Raw genomic sequence first — 19,383 nt, forward strand, 5'->3', positions numbered from 1 at the left:
TCTTAGCCATTCTGGCTAGAGTGAAGTTGCTTGAATTTGCATTTCCCTAATGGGTAAAAATGGCATTTTTCGAGATACTTATTTCTTCTTTTGAGAACTCTGTTGAGATATATGGCTCATTTTTTGTATTTGGGTTGTTTATTTCCTTGATTCTTTGTTTTGTTTTATTTTGTTTTTTAGTTCTTTCTATATTCCAGATGTTATCTTGTCTGATACATAGCTGGCAAAGATTTTTCTCCCATTCGGCGGGTTTCCTCTTCACTCCATTGATTGCTTTCCTAGCCTTTCAGAAGGTCTTTAGTTTTATGAAGTCCCATTTGTCAGTTGTTGACTTTAATTCCTGGGCAAATGGAGTCCTGTTCAGAAAGTCCATTCCTATACTTCATTATATAGGCTACTGCCTATGTTTTATTCTAGATGTTTCAGATTTCACATTGCAATCTTTGGTTTATTTGGAGATAACTTTTATGAAGGATGATGGAGGTGAGTCTAATTTCATTCTTCTACACTCTGCCACATCTCTCTCATTCATTCTTCTGTTGATGGATGCCTTAGCTGCTGTGACTAGTATTGCATGGATGTGAGGGGATCTCTGGTGTGTTGACTTAAAGTCCTTTGAGTATATCCTCAAGAATGATATCACTGAGTCTTATAGTAGATCTATTTTCAGTTTTGTGAAGAGCCTTTATACAGATTTCCATAGTGGCTGAGCTAATCTACAGTCTCAGCAGAGGTGTCTGAGCTTCCTTGGTCCGTACCTCCTCACTACCACTTGTTGTTCTTTTCTTTGATAGCCATTCTGACTAGAGTGAGGTGGAATGTCAGTGGAGTTTTAACTTGCATTTCCCTGATGGCCAAGAATGTTAAATATCGTTCGTGTTTCTTAACCATTTACATTTAGTATTTTATGAAATATTTGTTCTTTTCATTCATTCATGTATTGATGGTTGTTTGGATTGTTGTGGTGGGGTTGTTTTATTTTTTTGAGGAGGTTTTTGTTTTTGTTGTTTTATGTACTTTGAATAGCAATCTTCTGTCAAAAATATAGGGAGAAGATATTGTTCTCTCTTGGTGTAGGCTCTTTGCTGAGCATAAATGTTTTAATTCCATATAATCCCATTTGTCAATACTTGACACTATTTCTTGAGATATTGGCGATCTTCTGAGAAAGTCATGGCCTATGCCTGCTTTGTCTTCATGAGTTTTCCATGTTTATATCTAGCACAAGAAAACTTAAACTATCTTCTAGAGTCATATAAAAGGACTACAACCACTCCAACTGACCAAAAACATGACAATTTGAGCTTCAAAAGGATACTGATTATGATTAATTAAACCTCAAAAAATATAATTAAATTCATAGATCCATAATGATATGCAAATATTTAATTTGGGAACTTCAGATAATATGAAAGCAATTCCATATCTTGAAAATCAGAAACAAAGAGAAAGAATTGAATACTACTGCCTTTCTTACTCCTGTCCAATCTCTGAGTAACCATGTTACACATAAAGAATAGCAGCTCATCACAGATTTACTCCAAATAGAGAGACAAAGATATAATAAAGACAACATTGGTTTGCAGTTTCTAGTAAATGCTTCTAAACATTGAGCTTTAAGAAGAGCCAATATTAAAAGAGACAGAGCAATGGCCAGGCATTTGGTACCTGATGAAAGAGCATCACCCAAAGTTAAGCAAAGAGATGTAGCTGGCAAGCGTCTGACACAGAGCACTGTGCTGACAGAACCATGAGAACACACCACAAAATTAAATGGCCTTAAATTAAATGGTCTCTATTTCTCAAAAGATAAAATCAAGCAAAAGAAAAGTTAAAGGAAAATGCTATAGATTTAAAGAAACATCTATATACATATATGTGTATGAGATATATACACATACACATGCACATGCACATACACATACACATGCATATGCACATACACATACACATGCAAACACACATACACATACACATGCGCATGCACATACACATGCACATGCACATCCACATCCACATGCACACACACATACACATATACATGTGCATGCACATAAACAAGCACATGCACATGCATATGCACATACACATACACATATACATACACCCAGCAACTTGAGAAGCAGTGTCATGAGTAACCACAGATTCAAAGCCAACCTGGGATATTTAGTGAAACCTTACTCCAGAGAGAGAGAGAGAGAGAGAGAGAGAGAGAGAGAGAGAGAGAGAGAGAGAGAGAGAGAGAAAGAAAAGAAAGAAAAGGAAAGGAAAGCAAAAAGAAAAGTGGGAAAGTGGGGTAGGGAGCTATAATCACTGATGAGTGCCTGTCTGACATATGCAAAGCTCAGGGCACCACAAAAACATAGTTAATGCAGGAGGCTGGAGAATGCTATCTAGGGATAATGCACACTTAGGGGGTGAAACCATTGAGGACTTCAAAGAAGTGATTATAATATAATCCAGGATCTGATCCCTTGTAAGAGGAAGGAACCAGAGACAGGAGAGGCCATGAAGTCACTGACCAGGCTTTATTTCTTGATCCAGGTGGTAGTATTTGCTTTATAATAACTTGTCAAGTGTAAATACACTTGATGTGTGTGTTTTCCTTCGTGATTTATTTTAAAATTAAAAGGCTTAACCTTTTATCATTGTTGTAGGACCTCATGTTTTACCATTAAGCAGGGAATGAGTTTGATTCCCAAGTAACTACTTAACCGAGTGGACTCTGTGGACTCTTCTTTTTAGCACTTGTAGCTGAACAGAGGAATAAGCCAGGAGTTATAAAAACAAAACAAAAACAAACAAACAAAAAAGCTATTTCTCTAATAATATATAGGAAGATGCCAGGGGTCTGTTACAGGTTCCATGCTCACTCTTTGGCAGTTGTTGCTCTCACTGTATCAGACTAACCAAAGAGTTGAGACAGACCTTAGAGTTGTTTTAACCCAGGAATGATTAAAAGTATACACATTGTTTCCATTTTGTCCTAGCTAGGGAACAGTGGGTTTTCCCATGAATACCAAAGCAAAGGTCATTCTCCCTACTTTCCATAAGGAATGGTGTCATATACATTTTATAGGAGGGTGACTAATTAGATTTTGGTCTGATCTTTATTTAATGGGATGCAGGAGGCCATGAAAATAATCCACTATACACAGATCCTGTGGAGTTGAGCTCAGTCAATGGTTATAACTAAAATTCAATTCCATGGATCCCAATCAAAATGGGTACAAATGGTCCACGTGAGATGGTGAGTGCTTTTCTCTGGTACGGCACACACAGGCCTTGAACCCGAGGCACATGCTCATTGCTGTGATTCATAGAGATAGCGGAGACCTTATTTCTCTTTGTATCACACTTTATTTCTTTGCACTGAATTGAGCAGATGAGATGGCTTAGCAGCAGCAATAAAGCCAGTGCAATCGCTGTCTAGCCTATTTTTTAAACATTGTGCTGCATATTACTAATTGATTTGTTTCTTCTCGAAGGGCTCTGCAATATACTCAAAATGAAACCCAGCGCTTAATGGATTTTCCTTTACTCAGCTGTCTATAACCAATCAGTATTTTCACGTTTGTGAGTTCTTTGTGCAATCTAAATGTGAATGAGTACTAAACCACGATTCCAGTGTGTAGTATGTGTAACAACAAGATAAATATGGGCTCTTTTCCCCCATAAAAGACTTTTAATAAAAGACGGATTTTTTTATTTATTTTTTTAAGAGAAGGAAGAGGTGAGCTTTCTACCTCATCATAGCTCTTCCCCAGGGGCCATTTGATCCCCTTAAAGCTTCCCAGAGCTTTGGGAACCAATATAAAGTCTTAGGGGAGGAAATATGGGGATCCTCAGATTGGCATCTCTCAGCTTCAGTCTGCCTCCCTCGCGCTCTCACTGGGACCTTAATCATCTCACAGACACTGGAGTTGTGGCCACTACATGTGGTGTAGGCTTTCTCCTTTTGCCCTTCTGCTCTATAACTAAATATCCTCAGTTAGTAGACTTCCTTTTCGACACTACCTTGATCCCTAGGGTGCCCTGGGGGTGAGATCCCTGGTCTCAGCCACCTGCTTTCTTTGCCTGATTCCCATCACACACAAAGCCCACACTCCCTCCTAGGCAAAGGTACTGTTGTGGTCACAGATCCCCTGACTAGATCTCACCTATCCCTTCATGGGCCTGGCAACTTCGATGGGGCTGTTCCAGCCTGAATTACAGCAGCTCAGGTTCAGTGACTGAAGAGAAAGCACTATGGAAACATTCTAATTGCAGGTACTGGGAGATAGGCAGGCATTCCTGGTGATGTGCATGTGGGGGGGGGGGCTTACTAGGTCATGGGACTCGGTATTTTTAGGTTCAGCTGACTGGCCTGTGAGAACCCAAGACATCCCTTCTCCCGTCTTCCCCAGCAATGGAATTACAAGAGCATGCCACCATGCCGCTGAACCTGGAACTCATTGAGATGGTTAGGCTGTTGGGCCAATGAGCCCTAAATATCCACTTGTGGCTCCCCCATGTCCACCTCTGACACCCAGCACCACTTGGATAGTCTGGCTTTTTAAGTGGGTACTGAGGATCATAATCACGCCTTCCAGCTTGTGTGACAAACACTTTACAACTCCTTTTTGATCCTTAATAGGAGAACTGCCCTGAGTTCCTGTCTTGACTGATTGTCTACTTAGTAGGTGACCAGACTTCAATTCTCTAAACTTGAATTTCCTGATTCTTGTTCATTTGTTTGTTTTGGTTGTTTTGGTTGGTTGGTTGGTTGGTTGGTGTTCAAGACAGGGTTTCTCTGTGTAGCCCTGGCTGTTCTGGAACTCACTCTGTAGATCGGGCCAGCCTTGAACTCAGTGATCCACCTGCTTCTGCCTCCCAAGTGCTGGGATTAAAGGGATATAGATCATAGCCTGGAAAATGTCCTGATTCTTAAAGGGAATACTTTAGTATACGAAGTTTCCACAAGTTCAAAGGTATTGAGTTTGTGTAAGAAAGCAGAGTGCCCAGCTCACTGAGAGAGTGTGCCCCATGTTACATGCACAATACACACTAAATACTGAGGGCATGTGCACCATGTTACATGCACAATACACACTGAGAAAGTGTGCACTATGTTACATGTATAATGCAACACAGTGGCAGGTTTTTGAACCTTTTGTGGGTAGGCCTGCCTCTCAAGTAGCTAAAGTTCTGCTCTCACGTGCACATACTCCAAAGGAAATAATTACCTTCTACCTAAGGGTCAAAGCTTGCCTTATTTCTGTTCCCCAGAGCCTCTGTGGTTAATTCCCTTGCCCCATAGGCCTCTCCCCAGTCTCCTCAGTTTATACAAGACCCTGGCCAGTGCCTTCTACTCTAGCAACACAGCTGGACAGGTCCTATCTGCCTACCCTGGTGATTCTAACCAATCTTGGCCTATAAATCAGGCCTACCCTGCTCTATCATCCCTTGTTCCAAAAGTCTCCTGAGGGGCCTCAGCAGTCAATGTCTCCAGGGTGGGAGCAGTAGCACTACTCATCCTGGGCAAGGGTCTGGAAACAATTAAGGACTTTTCCAAGCAAGCCCCTTCTCGGGGAACATTTGAAATAAAGACTAGCAATCGTCTCCTTACACGAGGTCACAAGTACACACAGTTCCATTCTAGGAAACCCACCTCAACAAGCAAATTATTTTCTTTAGAAAGACGCAGGGGAGCAGAGACGAGTGTAGGGATGATTTTCAAAGGCTGGAAGTCTCCAAGGCAGAAAGGAAAGAAGTAATTCTCAACTTTGATTCCTTCTTCAGTGCTGACCAGCTCACGAGTCATTAATGTTCTTTATACGTCAGGACGATGAGATAGACTGGACTAATAAACATCTAGCTGAGTGTCAGAGTCCATTAGCTATGTTTTTATATAAGGATTGCCTCCCGACCCCAAATAGAATCAACTGAATCTAAATCCTCAAAGCCTTGGTCAGCAGGTGGTTTAGGAACCACTGAATGCCCCACCTTAATGGAACATTTGAGAATGTCTATCCAATGCCCAAAAAGAATAAAGAGAATCAATGTCAAGAAACCTGAACAAGACAAACCCAGACAGAGAGAAGCAAGATAGGCCGTGCACAATAGGCAGTAAACTCAGAAAGTCCATATCCCAAGAGGTGGTGGTGGTGGGAAACATAAATTGACTCCAAGCAGAGTTAGGCAGATTTACAGGGTTCAGAGCTATCTGCAAGAACAGGGACCACCGCCATGCTCCAAAGGCTGCTGGTAGCAGTAGAATTCTGACTGGATGAATCACGAGTCTGACCTGGGATGGCAAATCCTCCATGCCTATGGAATCCACTTTAGAAAGAGTTTCCTCTCTGGACCTTTCCATCAGAAATTGCTGAAAATAAAACCAAAATTCTGTGTATGGAAACCACCTGAGACTAATATATGTCCACTGAGTTTGGGAAAATAGTGAAGCCTCTGTCGAGAAATAGCCCTGGAGTCTCCGCTTCACGGAATGGGGGCATAAATCCTGAGGATGGGGTGTCAGAGCCCCACAGTGAGGAACTGAACGTGAAAGTGCCACGTGTTTCATGCGCTCTCTAGCAGTACATGCTATGTCAAGCACTTGGCTTCCGTTCGTCTTTTAGTTTTCATAGGAAATCTGAGCAATAAGTAGTAGAATCTCCATTAGATTAGAACAGGCAAGTCTCAGGTAGGTCATATAACCTACCCCAGGCTTAAACTTCATTTCATCCACTTGCAATCCCCTTCAGCCTAAGAAATTGTGACAGGACCTCAGCCAGATAGATAGATAGATAGATAGATAGATAGATAGATAGATAGATAGATAGATAGATAGATGTGTGTGTGTGTGTGTGTGTGTGTGTGTGTGTGTGTGTGTGTGCTATAAAATATCAAGCATTTACTGATAAGTCACAAAGAAACTTATTTCAAAACAATTCTTTGGTGTACATATAAGTTTACCAATTACAAAAGAGAAAAGCAAATTTGCATGCTAATGAGAGATATGTGTGTTTGTCTAAATACAAGAGTCCTAGGATATATCCATGTCATATTTACATGCTGAAGAATGTTGGCAGAAAACTATTAAAGGTCTTTGTTTATGATAATTAAGCTATTCTGCTTTATAAAAGAAGGAAATTTTGTATTTGTCTTAAAGATTCTGCAACTCACCAACATATAATAGTCCCAAGTGTGATATGTGATGTTTCAGTGCAACATTGATTGGCATTGTGGAGTGTGTGTGTGTGTGTGTGTGTGTGTGTAGTTAATGGGAGAGTGTGAAGTCACAGGATACAACACTAGTGAGAATTGCCAGAAACATTTCAGACTCATTAAGTATTTGACTTTGACCCTTGAGGACATCGGTACAGAGAGAAAGTTTCTGAACAGAACACCAATAGCATATGCTCTAAGATCAAGAATTGACAAATGGGACCTCATAAAATTACAAAGTTTCTGTAAGGCAAAGGACACCATCAAAAGGACAAATCGGCAACCAACAAATTGGGAAAAGATCTTCACCAATCCAACATCAGATAGAGGGCTAATATCCAATATATATAAAGAACTCAAGAAGTTAGGCTCCAGAAAACCAAACAACCCTATTAAAAAATGGGGTACAGAGTTAAACAAAGAATTCTCACCTGAAGAACTTCGGATGGCGGAGAAACATCTTAAAAAATGCACAACTTCATTAGTCATTAGGTAAATGCAAATCAAAACAACCCTGAGATTTTACCTTACACCAGTCAGAATGGCTAAGATTAAAAATTCAGGAGACAGCAGGTGTTGGCGAGGATGTGGAGAAAGAGGAACACTCCTCCACTGCTGGTGGGGTTGCAAATTGGTACAACCACTCTGGAAATCAGTCTGGCGGTTCCTCCGAAAACTGGGCACCTCACTTCCAAAAGATCCTGCTATACCACTCCTGGGCATATACCCAAAAGATTCCCCAGCATGTAATAAGGATACATGTTCCACTATGTTCATAGCAGCCCTATTTATAATTGCCAGAAGTTGGAAAGAACCCATGTATCCCTCAACAGAAGAGTGGATGCAAAAAATGTGGTACATCTACACAATGGAGTACTACTCAGCCATTAGAAACAATGAATTCATGAAATTCTTAGGCAAATGGATGGAGCTGGAGAACATCATACTAAGTGAGGTAACCCAGACTCAAAAGATGAATCATGGTATGCACTCACTAATAAGTGGATATTAACCTAGAAAACTGGAATACCCAAAACATAATCCACACATCAAATGAGGTACAAGAAGAACGGAGGAGTGGCCCCTTGTTCTGGAAAGACTCAGTGCAGCAGTATAGAGCAAAATCAGAACAGGGAAGTGGGAAGGGTTGGGTGGGAAAACAGGGGGAGGGAAGGGGACTGATGGGACTTTCGGGAAGTGGGGGTCCAGAAAAGGGGAAATCATTTGAAATGTAAATAAATATATCAATAAATTAAAAAAAAGAATATCCCCCAAAGGCTTATAGATTTAAAAAAAAAAGTATTTGACTTTGAATGGATGTTTGGTCACTGTACCTTCATAGACTTACTATGAGCCACACTGCATGACCTCATATGGGGTCTTAGCCCTCAGCTAAGATGCTTTGGTCCAACTCAGGTCTTACAGCTAGTCAGGAACAAAGTTCAGAATGAGAAACTGTGGCCCATCTGAATCTAGAGCCTATAGTCCTCCTCCTACCTCATCAGACATTCCAGTTAGCAAGGAAGTAGATGACCAACTTCCCTGGGACTTCCCCAGAACTGCTCAATCCTGTAGCTAACAAAGGCTGAAATTAAAAGGGTTCTATACTCAGGGTTAGATGCTCAAGCAAGGTACAGATGTTATTTCCAGCTGCGAGGAGGAGGGCCTTCTGCAAATCTAAGCTGTTTGCTGTGGACACAGGCTGTCTGCAGATTGGGTCTGCAGCTAGTCCAACTCCCCGGAATGGGAAGGGGCAGCTTCCAACCCCATTTTTTAGTTTTGTCTTTTTTTTTTTTTTACTCTGCCCAGCCTCATGCTCAGCTCACTGAGTTTAAGTTCCTGGGTGCTGTGGGCATAGGATTTATAATTATAGAAACTCCCCTGAATTAAGTTTCCCCTTGTCAATGGCAATATCAGTCTCTCACACACACCATGATCTATTGATACAGTTCATATGCAGAGTGTTTGGGACTCTGAAATGATCTTACTACTTCCTGCTACTTTTATCATGCCGTGAAGAAACTAGATTAAGGTCTTGTGATTCATGGTTGATGAAGAGTCCTCCAAAGCCAGGCGTCTTGAAGATGCCAAATCCACCTTCAGTCTTTCCCACTCCTCCATGTATGTAATTTTGGCTTTGGAACAGGTAAAGGGACAACTGGCCAAACGAATTCTGCAAAAATACCTATTGTAAGTATGACATGGTGAAGCATGGGGTGGAATAATTGCTCTGAATGTGTGGCAGCCTGAGTTATACAACAAAACCCTATCTCAAACAAACAAACAAACAAACAAACAGAACCTTCCACAAAGGGTTAGTCCTTTGAATTAATAGATGTGATCAGAAAGCTAGCTATCAGTCAATATGTGCCTTACTTCCTAAACCTTGAAGTGACCTTCAAAAACCACATGGAAGTCAACCTTTCCATTTAGACGTGTGTATTGGAATTCCACTGGAATGTCAGACCTTAAGGCCTGGGTTCCATCACAAAAGTAAATCAAGACTGGCTGAGAATTCAGTTTCTCAGCCCTGCCAAGGTGACCTCCCTCCGACTGTCAAATTAGGTTCTTACATTTTCATCATCAAATTAGCTCAAAGTCTTCAATTTTTTTTTCTCTTGAACGTTTTAGTGGCGATGTTAACATACACTCAAATTAATTTTCCATCATTTTCTGAGCACAGAATTTGACTCAATCTCTCTTTAAAGGGAGAAATAATTTGGGCCATCTGAAAATGAGATTTATTTTAAGTAGAAGCTTATTTATCAAGAATGCAGTTCTTAAAGCTTTTATGAGTTATAAAGAGTGTTAGTTTTGAGGCCAAGAGATCTGACAAATCCCCCAGGTCCAGCCTGGCTAAAAGAGAGGACGTTTGAAAGGAAATGTCCCAGTAGTGGAGGACAAGGTGGCAGGTAGGGTTTGAGTTGTGTTCCTATGATGTCCCTAGAAAGCTACAAAAGGACACTAGACAAGGGCAGGCCACACACAGGAAGGAATAAATGGGGGCCTGGGAAAAGGAAGAAAGTTTGACAACTTTGTGACTAGTGATGGCTTAGTCAGTAGGCTGCTATCCATATGTAGAGGGACCTGAATTCAACCTCTAAAACCCGCATAAAAAAGCCTGGCATGCCCTTGTCATTCCAGAAGGGGATAGACAGAGAAAAGAGTTTAGGGCCCCCTCCCACGAGCTGCCAGCCAGTCTACTCTAACTGATAGACTCCAGGCTGATGAGAGACCCTATGTCAAAGGAGGTGGATGATGGTCCTGAGGGGGACACTAGAGGTTTTCCTCTGCCCTCTGCATATACACTCACACATGTGGATACATGCACATACAAATGCACTAAAAGACTGACAAGTTTAGCTTCTTCCTCTTTTTTTATTTTTTTGCACCATCAATTGAAGAAAGAACCTACAAGCCCAGCTTGACTGGGATGAGCAGGCTCCCGTCAGTCCCATCGAGGGCCTGTTGCCAAAAAAGCATCTCTCATATAAAGCCACGTCCAGAGAACTTGAGGCTCCTTATTCCTGTTTGCTGGGTCTCATAGCCAAGAGCAGGGGCCATAGGACTGATACTGTGTCCAGGGTTTTCTCCTTCTAGCCTCTCAGAGCTACAGAATCCTTTGATGTGCAGATCTTTGGGAACAGGTTAGACGCTGCCACTGTATTGAAGCTTGAGCATCTGGGTTTTGCTCAGTACCATGCTAGACCCAGCGAGAGATCAGAAGAGTGCCCAGCCACTCAGGGCCTGCGTCTGTTGGTTCTGATGACGGTCATCACTCCCTCACTAAGAGCATGATGCTAGCTCTATCTTTCCATGGCTTCCCCCTTGCTGTTCTGTATTGTAGTTCATTGCATCCCTCTGGATCTAAATCTTCTCAGTCTTCCTCTCTTCCGTGGTACATGGCCCAGGTTCTGGCCCACAGCAGGCTCTTCACAAAACTATCCAGTTTGAATAGCTGATTGGATTTTCTTCCCATGATCTCCGAGCCTTCTTCGAATGTATGCCTCAAGCCATGGAGCAGACACTTTGGAGACAGCCCAGGGAAGAGGGAGATCCAGGGTAAGCAACTGACCGCCTCTCCTTCTGTGTCACAGTTCACTGGTTGTTCACCACGTGTGGGGCCAGTGGACCTCATGGCCCCACGCAGGCCCAGTGCAACAACGCCTACCAGAACTCCAACTTGAGCGTGGTGGTGGGAAGTGAAGGGCCCTTGAGGGGCGTCCAGATTTGGAAAGTGCCAGCTACTGACACCTACAGGTATGTATAGTGGCAATCAGCTCTCTTGTAGAAGCCTCAAGTCCTACCTGGGGGGTGGGGGATAGGGGCGCATGTCCCAGGGTGCCCAACAGGCACAGGGTTACAGAGTCTGGCCCATTAGTGAGATATAAGAGCCAGGGATGGACAATGACAACAAAGGTGTCTTTTGCCTTCAAAGAAACTCGTTAGTGGAGATGATAAACAGACGGGCAAGCTTCAGAATCATTGCTAGTTACAATTAGGGAAGACATAGGCTCTTGATGGAAGTAACAAGTAGGGGCGGGGGATGGAGACTATGTTTCTGTGCATCTGAAGTTTGTTCAGCACCATGCTGAACTTAGTGAGAGGTCCAGAGAACGCTCTCCACTTTAAGACAGTTTCCCATACTCTTATAGATCACTCACTGATTAGCTAGGCTGCCTGGCTGCCTAGCAAGTTTGGGGGTTTCCGCCTGTGATCTTAGTGCACCAGAGGTCTGCCAGTTTCCTCTCCCACAGCGCCATGCTTACAACGCAATGCTGCTAAGCTTGGTTTTTAATGTGGGTGCTGGGAATCCAAATGCACATCCCTGTCCTTGCATGTCGAGCATTTTATCAATCGAGCCATCGCCCCAGCCCCAAAGCTGGTGTCCTCATCCTTTCCTGGACCATCTCTGCTTTCATGGAAAGCAAGCCACCCTCTGAAGTTTGCCTTCTCCCTATCCTGACCTCACAACTTTCCATGAGTAGACCAGGCAAGAGTAGACCAACTCGATTGTGCCACCGGGAGCCCAGGGTACCAGGCAAGCAAAGGCAATGGTGAGATAACACAGCTAGTAACTAGTCAGATTTTAAGGCTCTGCCCTATAGGCAGGTGCTCAAGTAGGTGCTAAAGAGTGAATTTTACTAAGTTCCCAGGTGTGCTGCTCCAGCCTCTGAGGACCACTTGGTTGCACCAAACCCTGTACGTCCTCAGGTAGACTCTGATGGAGGCAAGTCCTAGAGGCCTCATTTTAGAAACAAGAAAACAGGCTCAGAGCTACGGGAGCCTCCCCAACAGGCACAGTGCAGAAGCATCCCCCAACCTCAGACAAGAGTAAATATGGCTCCTTCCTTCCAGTTGTGCTAAGAACATCAGAATTGTGCAGGGCTGCTGTAGATGTCCCCTGTGACTCTCAGAGCATCCCCTCCCATTCCAAGGAAATGCTTTTCAAGTTGCCCTACGTTACCTTAGCATGTCTTGCAGTAACCCCATCCCTGAAAAAAAAAGTTTTCCAGAGAGTCCTAGGTTCACTTTAAGTGCTATTCTAGGCAAGGCTTTGAGAAAGTTCCATCCCTGTCTGCCACCCATAAATGTCCCAAAGAGTCCTGTCATCCTTCTGTGACACACCAAGTGAACAGACTTCCCAGCAGAACCTCTATGCATGACAGGGCAAGGAGACAAGAACTCCTAAGGAGAAGGGGACAGAGCTAGCTGAGGACCTAGCAGGTGTGTCTCACGCCTTTAGCAGAGAGGTGAATGGTATTGCTATGGCTACTGTCAAAAATCTTCATAGGCAAAAATATAGAACCCCTAGCCCAGAATGAGTCCAAAGTCACACTAAAACCCACTTGTCTCTCCCACAAAAGCCACCTTCAGGACATGCCTTCTTCTTTTAGGCTTGACCTCCTTGGCCCCATACATTGAGTGATGCTGATTTTCATATATGCACAGGCTATGCAATCCCTGACCTCACAATGAGGCATTGTGAGACCCTTCTGTGAACTCTGGGTTCACAGAAGTTCTGGGTAGGCTGTCCTTGAACACACAGAGATCTGCTTGCTTCTTCCTCCACATGATGGGATCTCAAGTTATACAGCATCATGTCTTTCTAAAATTACATTCTTACTTAAAAACATTCAAGATTAGATTCCACTACTGTAACAGTGATCTGCAGTCGTTACATATTTCTGTAAAAAGGTTTCTCTGCATAGAATATGTGAAGGGGTTTCCTGGATGAGTCCCTGCATGTGTCTCTACTGAAGCGAAGGTCAGATCCTTCATGGGGGTGTTCTGTAACAGATTCCCATCGAGAGCAAGGATTCCATTTCCTCCTTGTATGAGACAGGCCCTGCTGATACCTACAGATGCTCGTCATGGCGCCCGAGTGTGTTAGGGGCTTTGGGCAGAGAAATCAGCTGGAGAAATGGGAGTAGGCGACAGCAGAATTTCTAAGATAAAATGGGTCCCACATTTGTGTGGTCCCACTCTTGTCTGATGACTTTGTTCTGACTTCTCCAGACTAGCCTGAAGTTGTGGGAGATTTGACCAGCCAGATGAACTACACATTAAATAATAATAAATGCATTTGCCTATTTATTATTAATCACAGCCTCTCTGATTCTAGTGAGGTTCTGATCTATATGAAGCACACAGTCTTAGCACACCGTGCAGATGGACCAGCTGAGATGGGAGAGCTCTTTTCACTTGCCTTGGGAGACAATCCCCAGCCTCAGCCTTGTCTGCTGCTGGACTTCCCAGAGATGTATGCATTTCACTTTGAAGTGTTCATGTTAGTAGAATGTTATGATCTAACCAAATAAAAGTGAGAAAATAAAAACAGAAAAGAAAGGGAGGTTAAGATTTTATCTTTGTTGCTGTTAGACACTAGATCTTGGCTATGACACATATCCCTGCCCCTCATCTCTTTCTTAACCCCAGATTATACTCGGGGCTTTGATGATTATGGCTGCAATGGTTGTACTAACTTAGTATCCTACATAGAAAGTTAATGGTTTGCTTTTTAAGTCATATCCAAATGTCCTCAAGTCTAACATGTGTGAGGCCCTGGGCTCAACCTTCAGGACGAAAAGCCAGGAAGGAAGGGGAGCAAGGGATAGGGTAAGAGAGGAGAGAAGGAGGAGAAAAGAAAGAGGAGGGGAAGGGAGCAGAAGGAGATTCTTTAAACTCTGCATCCCCAAAGAAACCCCAGTGATGGAGATACACTTGAGCATGTCCATGCTCTCTCTCTCTCTCTCTCTCTCTCTCTCTCTATATATATATATATATATATATATATATATATATATATATATATATATATATATATATGACAGTGTTCCACATTGGAAACACTCCCCCTCCACTTTTGGAGGACTTTTTTCCTCCCGAGTAATTATTATTTAATAAGTACAATTCCTCTGAGAAGAAAACACAGGATACTCCAGAGGACTTTAGAAAAGGGTCTTTGGAAAGATAAAGAGTAGGATTCTTTGCCTTGCAAAATCCATCTCTCCTAGAGTGCAGTGTTCACTTAATATTGTCTGGCTGTGGTGTGATGCCTGGTACAGTCATGGCCATACTGGTGAGGGCTGGAAAACGGTGGTTGACGCTCTGTGCCACGGGGGGGGGGGGGGGGGGGGGGGGGGGGGGGGGAGGAGAGGGGGTGAGGAGGGTTCCGTCCCTGGGGCCTGCTCAGGACCTCCTCCCAACTCTCATTTTGTTTTGCTCTGTTCTGTTTCATACATGAGATTGAACCTAGAGTCTTGTGTGTGCTAAACAAACTGAATCTTTACTTTTTATTTCGAACCACGGTTTACTTGGTTTCCCAGGTTGGCCTTGAACTCAAAAACCTCTTCAGTGGGAGCTTCCAAGAAGCTGGAATTACAAACCCCAGCTCCCACAGCTGGCTTCCCTGACACTACTTTATATTTTATCCTGGGCTTATCTCCTTTGTAGAAGATAGCCACAGAGAGGGAGAGAAAGGGAAGGCGGAAGAGGACAGGGCCAGCCTCTTGCAACCTACTCCCCAATTCTTCCATACACCGGAGCCAGGCAAAAATAGCTGAAGGCCCCAGGGCTGGAGTCTCTCCTCTAGGGTTTTTGTACCCCCTGGTGACAGCAGAGGGTGGGATTGAGAGGCAGGTCCCAGGAAGTACCAAAGAGCAGATAAACTAGAACAGGAGAAACAGGTGACCCAAGAAGGACTTAGAAGGCAGGCGGGGTGGGAAGGATGTGAGGGAGAAGCCGGATGGGGGAGGGGTGAAAGAATCAAGGACTGAGCGAGCAGCAGCCACTCTCCTTAGGAACTTAGCTGCAAAGGAGAGCTGAGGCCCAGGGCTTATGCAGAGCGGTGAGGACAGGATTGTGCAACAGTGCCTTCTGAAGTGTCCCCAGCGGGGCGCCCGAAGTGGATGAAAGTAGCGGAGCACTGGCAAGCACAAAAGGAGCACGGATTCTCAGATGTGTGCCTGCCAGAGGACAAGAGCCTTAGCCTAATCATAAATGGCAGCAGCGACAGACAGAGCCCAGTTCTGAGACCTGGGGTGGGAGGGGCAGGGGAAGCAGGGACAGGTACAGAGTAAGCCAGTTCTGAAGCCAGGTGCAGCTCAGTTCACTCTCCCGACTTCCTTCTCAGCCCCTCTCCCTTCTTTCCATCCACCTTCTCTCTCCGGGAGTTCAGCACCCCTCTCCACCCCCAGCCCCATCACATATGCTCAAAGCACAGCCCCGTGGCTCCTGAGATCAATCCCCTCAACCCCCTCACATATTCTTCAGGAGGCCCAGGTCACAGGTAGAGCTGGCTGGCCTGGATGATGGTCTTCATCTGTGACTTACTTCCTCACCTGGCTCCAGGGACCCAGGGACCTATGTGCACAGCTGAATAGCATAATTCAACCAAGTCACTGGCCAGGAAACTTTTCAGTGGGCCTCATTGAGCTGTAGGACTATTCCTGTGTATCCAGCACAAAGCTGTGGACCATACTGTGAAGCCAGCACTGAGCTTTAGAGCAGTGGTTCTCAACCTTTTAGGGGTTGAATGACCCTATCACAAGGGATGCTATCAGATATCCTGCATATCAGATATTTATGTAATGATTCATAACAGTAGAAAAATTACAGTTGTGAAGTAACAACAAAAATAATTTTATGGTTGGGGGATCACCACAACATGAGGAACTGTATTAAAGGGTCCTAGCCTTAGGAAGGTGGAGATCTACTGCTGTAGAATGTACCCAACACTGATCTGTTGAGCCCCTACTGTGTGTCAAACACTGAACTGTGTGCCCAGCAGTGAGATATGGGGCACCTACTGTGTACCCAGCACTGAGTAGGCATTTTCAGGACTCGTAGAAAAGACTAAGACTCCAGATCCTCACAGTCTCTGGGAAGAGCAGCTACAGGGCAGGAATTCGATAACCGTCTACGCTGCCAATCAAGTTCTAGACAAGAGTAGGAGAGATGTCACAGGCATGATGAATTGCCAAAGTAATTGTGCAGATAGTCATCGCACGGAGCAGGGAAAGTCAGAGGTGGGGGATTAGGCGAAGATCAATGAGCAGCAAGCAGAATGGAGTTCTGGGGCCAACTTCTACCACCCAGCAGCCATATGACCTTGAAAGTTCTCTTCCCTTCTCTCAAAGGACAAATCCATCTGCAACATCTAGGGGGTGCTTAGAGCTGTACAGAGGAGGTGGGCAGTAATAAAACCAGGTGACCTCACCAAAGGTCTCACACTCCAAGGTCCAATCGGCCCCTTCAACGCTGCACCCAGATGTTTCAGTTGACCCATACACATAGCGTGGTCAGAAACGTCCTGCCGGGTCTGTCCTCATGTTCTTCCAGTAAACCTGATTGCTGTGTGGACCAGATCTGAGCATCCTCATCTCACAGAGGAGGAAGACAAGGAGAGGGAGAGCCCAGAAGGGGGGGTGTGGGTCTGCTGCACTTCTGGAGAGGTCTACGGGTGAGGAATGAGATCCCTGTGTGTTTCTGAGAATGGGGTGTCCCCTCCTCCTCTTCCCCAGCACCCCTCCCAGGTAGACATCACCACTGCCAACATGCTGTGACCCAGCTCCACTATCATTCCAGAATCCAGCAGGCAGCCACTTTGATCCGCTACTAATTCTTTATTTAAAAAAGATTCACAACTCAATTACACCAGGTAACAATAGCTCACAGTCAGTAATACAAAAACACAGACCCAGTACACATCCCGTCTGGCCAAGGGACTTGGATTTAGATGAGGAAAAACAGATTACAGCATCCACTCATCCAGAGGACTATCTGGTAATTTCCAGTAAATTGGAATCACTGCGAGTCACTTTCCGCACTTGAGTGGCAGGTATATTAATTTCTCATCATTTGTCAACCATCAAAAGTAAACTGTTTACCGGGTTTGGGGAGAGCATGTCGGAGATGGGGGCTGTGGTGGTTGCTCTGGCGTGGCTGGGGAAGGTCTGATCTACAGAGTCCGGGCTGTAGCCATGCTGAGCGGATATGTGCTTTATCAGCTCAATACAGAGGAGATTCCCAGGTGAAACTAAGCGGGAGTGGACCCAGGTCCCAGTGCTGTGCCCTGTTCTACCTAGTACACCACTTTCATTCTCTTCCGCCTCCCAGCAGCCCCCCACATCCAGACAAGCACAGACTTGAGTACCCCCTACTCAAGAGTACCCCCTACTCAAGAGTACCCCCTAACAATGTCTGCATGCATCACTCAGTGACCGTCTTCTCGAAGTAAGTTAGGTCCTTGTAGACATTATCTCTTTTCATTCCCACTGTTGTCTTTCAAGGCCAATGTTAGTAGTATACTACCAAGTGGCTCAGAGAGGGAAGATCATCTACCCAAGGTCACACAACGGTTGAGTAGGGCTAGGTAAAGCCAGGACAAGAAAGCAAGACGCCTCAACCGTGAACTTGAAGGAGGCAGTGGCTTGGTGTCATCCAGTGCAGAGTCAGCACCTAGGAGGAGCTGTGCTGTCCAGGAGCGCCCTGCCCTGAGGAGCAAAGCTGGGATTTGGGTTCAGGTTTGTGTGAAGGCAAGCCCTGGTCACATGTCACTAGGAGTCAGGGTGGGACTTGTAGTAGTAAGTGAGTTAAACTGAGGTTCCAGGCCTCTGGAGGAAGAGGAAGGACCACACCCTCCCAAGACCCTGACAATCCCTTAAACCTTCAACTTCTAGGGTGGAGACACGTGGCTGAGGCCACCACCCAGAGAGTAAGTGCCAGTCACTGACGCCTGGTCGGCAAGCTTTGCTGTGACTTCGGAGCCCTGGCCTTGCCTCTGCTCACAACTTTTGAACCCACTTTCTCTCCCCATCTCTGAGGCCTTCACATTTTCCCTCAGCAGTGAGAGCTGAAGCTCCTACAGGTTAGCTGGGTTTCCTCAGGTCACCCAGCCAGGCCTTCCAGGACTTGGCTTATAGCTCAGGGCTCTTGCCAGCCCACCACACTGCCAAGAACTGAGATCTGGAGAGAGCTGGTGGAGTTTGGAAATCTGGACGGGTAGCAGAGAAATGAAGGCGGGCTGAGGGAGAGAAAGGGAGTCAGGAACAAACAACTTCCGAAATATAATAATTTGGCTAAATTTAAACATGTGAAAGAGTTCAGAATGATTCATAATGCATGCAGATTGATGTAAATGACTATGCAAATGATGCAGGCAGGGATGAGCAGAGCGCAGCCCACCTCTCTGCAGTAGACAGCCTAGAGTGGGACAAGGACTTAGGTAGAAGTTTTCCGAGCAAAACCCATTTTGGGGTGGAAATGAGGCCTTTTCTTGCAACCTGACCAAGTCCTAGAAATCATCTTTTAAGACCAATATTATTATCTTCTTCTTACATTACCAAGAAATTTGGGCTCAGAGAGGAAAGATTACCTACCCAAGGTCACACAGCACATGCAACCACATGCCCACTTTCACAGAGATCAAAGGAGAAAACCGAGTATCCTTATTCTCTTGAGACAGGATCCCTTACTGAATCTAGAGCCATTAGACAGCAAGAAAGCCCCAGTGACCCTCCTGTCTTTACCCCCCAACCCCGACACAGACAAGGTGCTGAGGTTACAGATGCAAATTCAAACTCGGGTTTTCGAGGTTACACATGCAAACTCTCTTATCTGCTGAGCCAGCTCTCTCTTGTCCTTGTATAGTGTACCGAGAATGTCTAGCTGGAG

The 19,383-nt window shown here is 44.6% G+C and overlaps 1 protein-coding gene across 1 annotated transcript in view; it reads left to right on the forward strand.

Annotated features, from left to right (window-relative positions):
• The window catches only part of Alk (ALK receptor tyrosine kinase), a 718,836-nt gene that overhangs the window by 657,191 nt on the left and 42,262 nt on the right, over positions 1-19,383 (forward strand). Inside the window, exon 12 of the mRNA XM_052186316.1 lies at positions 11,304-11,466. Within this exon, the coding sequence (XP_052042276.1) occupies positions 11,304-11,466 (163 nt within the window). The remainder of the gene's footprint in view (positions 1-11,303; positions 11,467-19,383) is intronic.

The sequence above is a fragment of the Apodemus sylvaticus genome, chromosome 6, assembly GCF_947179515.1.
Source record: "Apodemus sylvaticus chromosome 6, mApoSyl1.1, whole genome shotgun sequence".
Taxonomy (NCBI): Eukaryota; Metazoa; Chordata; class Mammalia; order Rodentia; family Muridae; genus Apodemus; species Apodemus sylvaticus.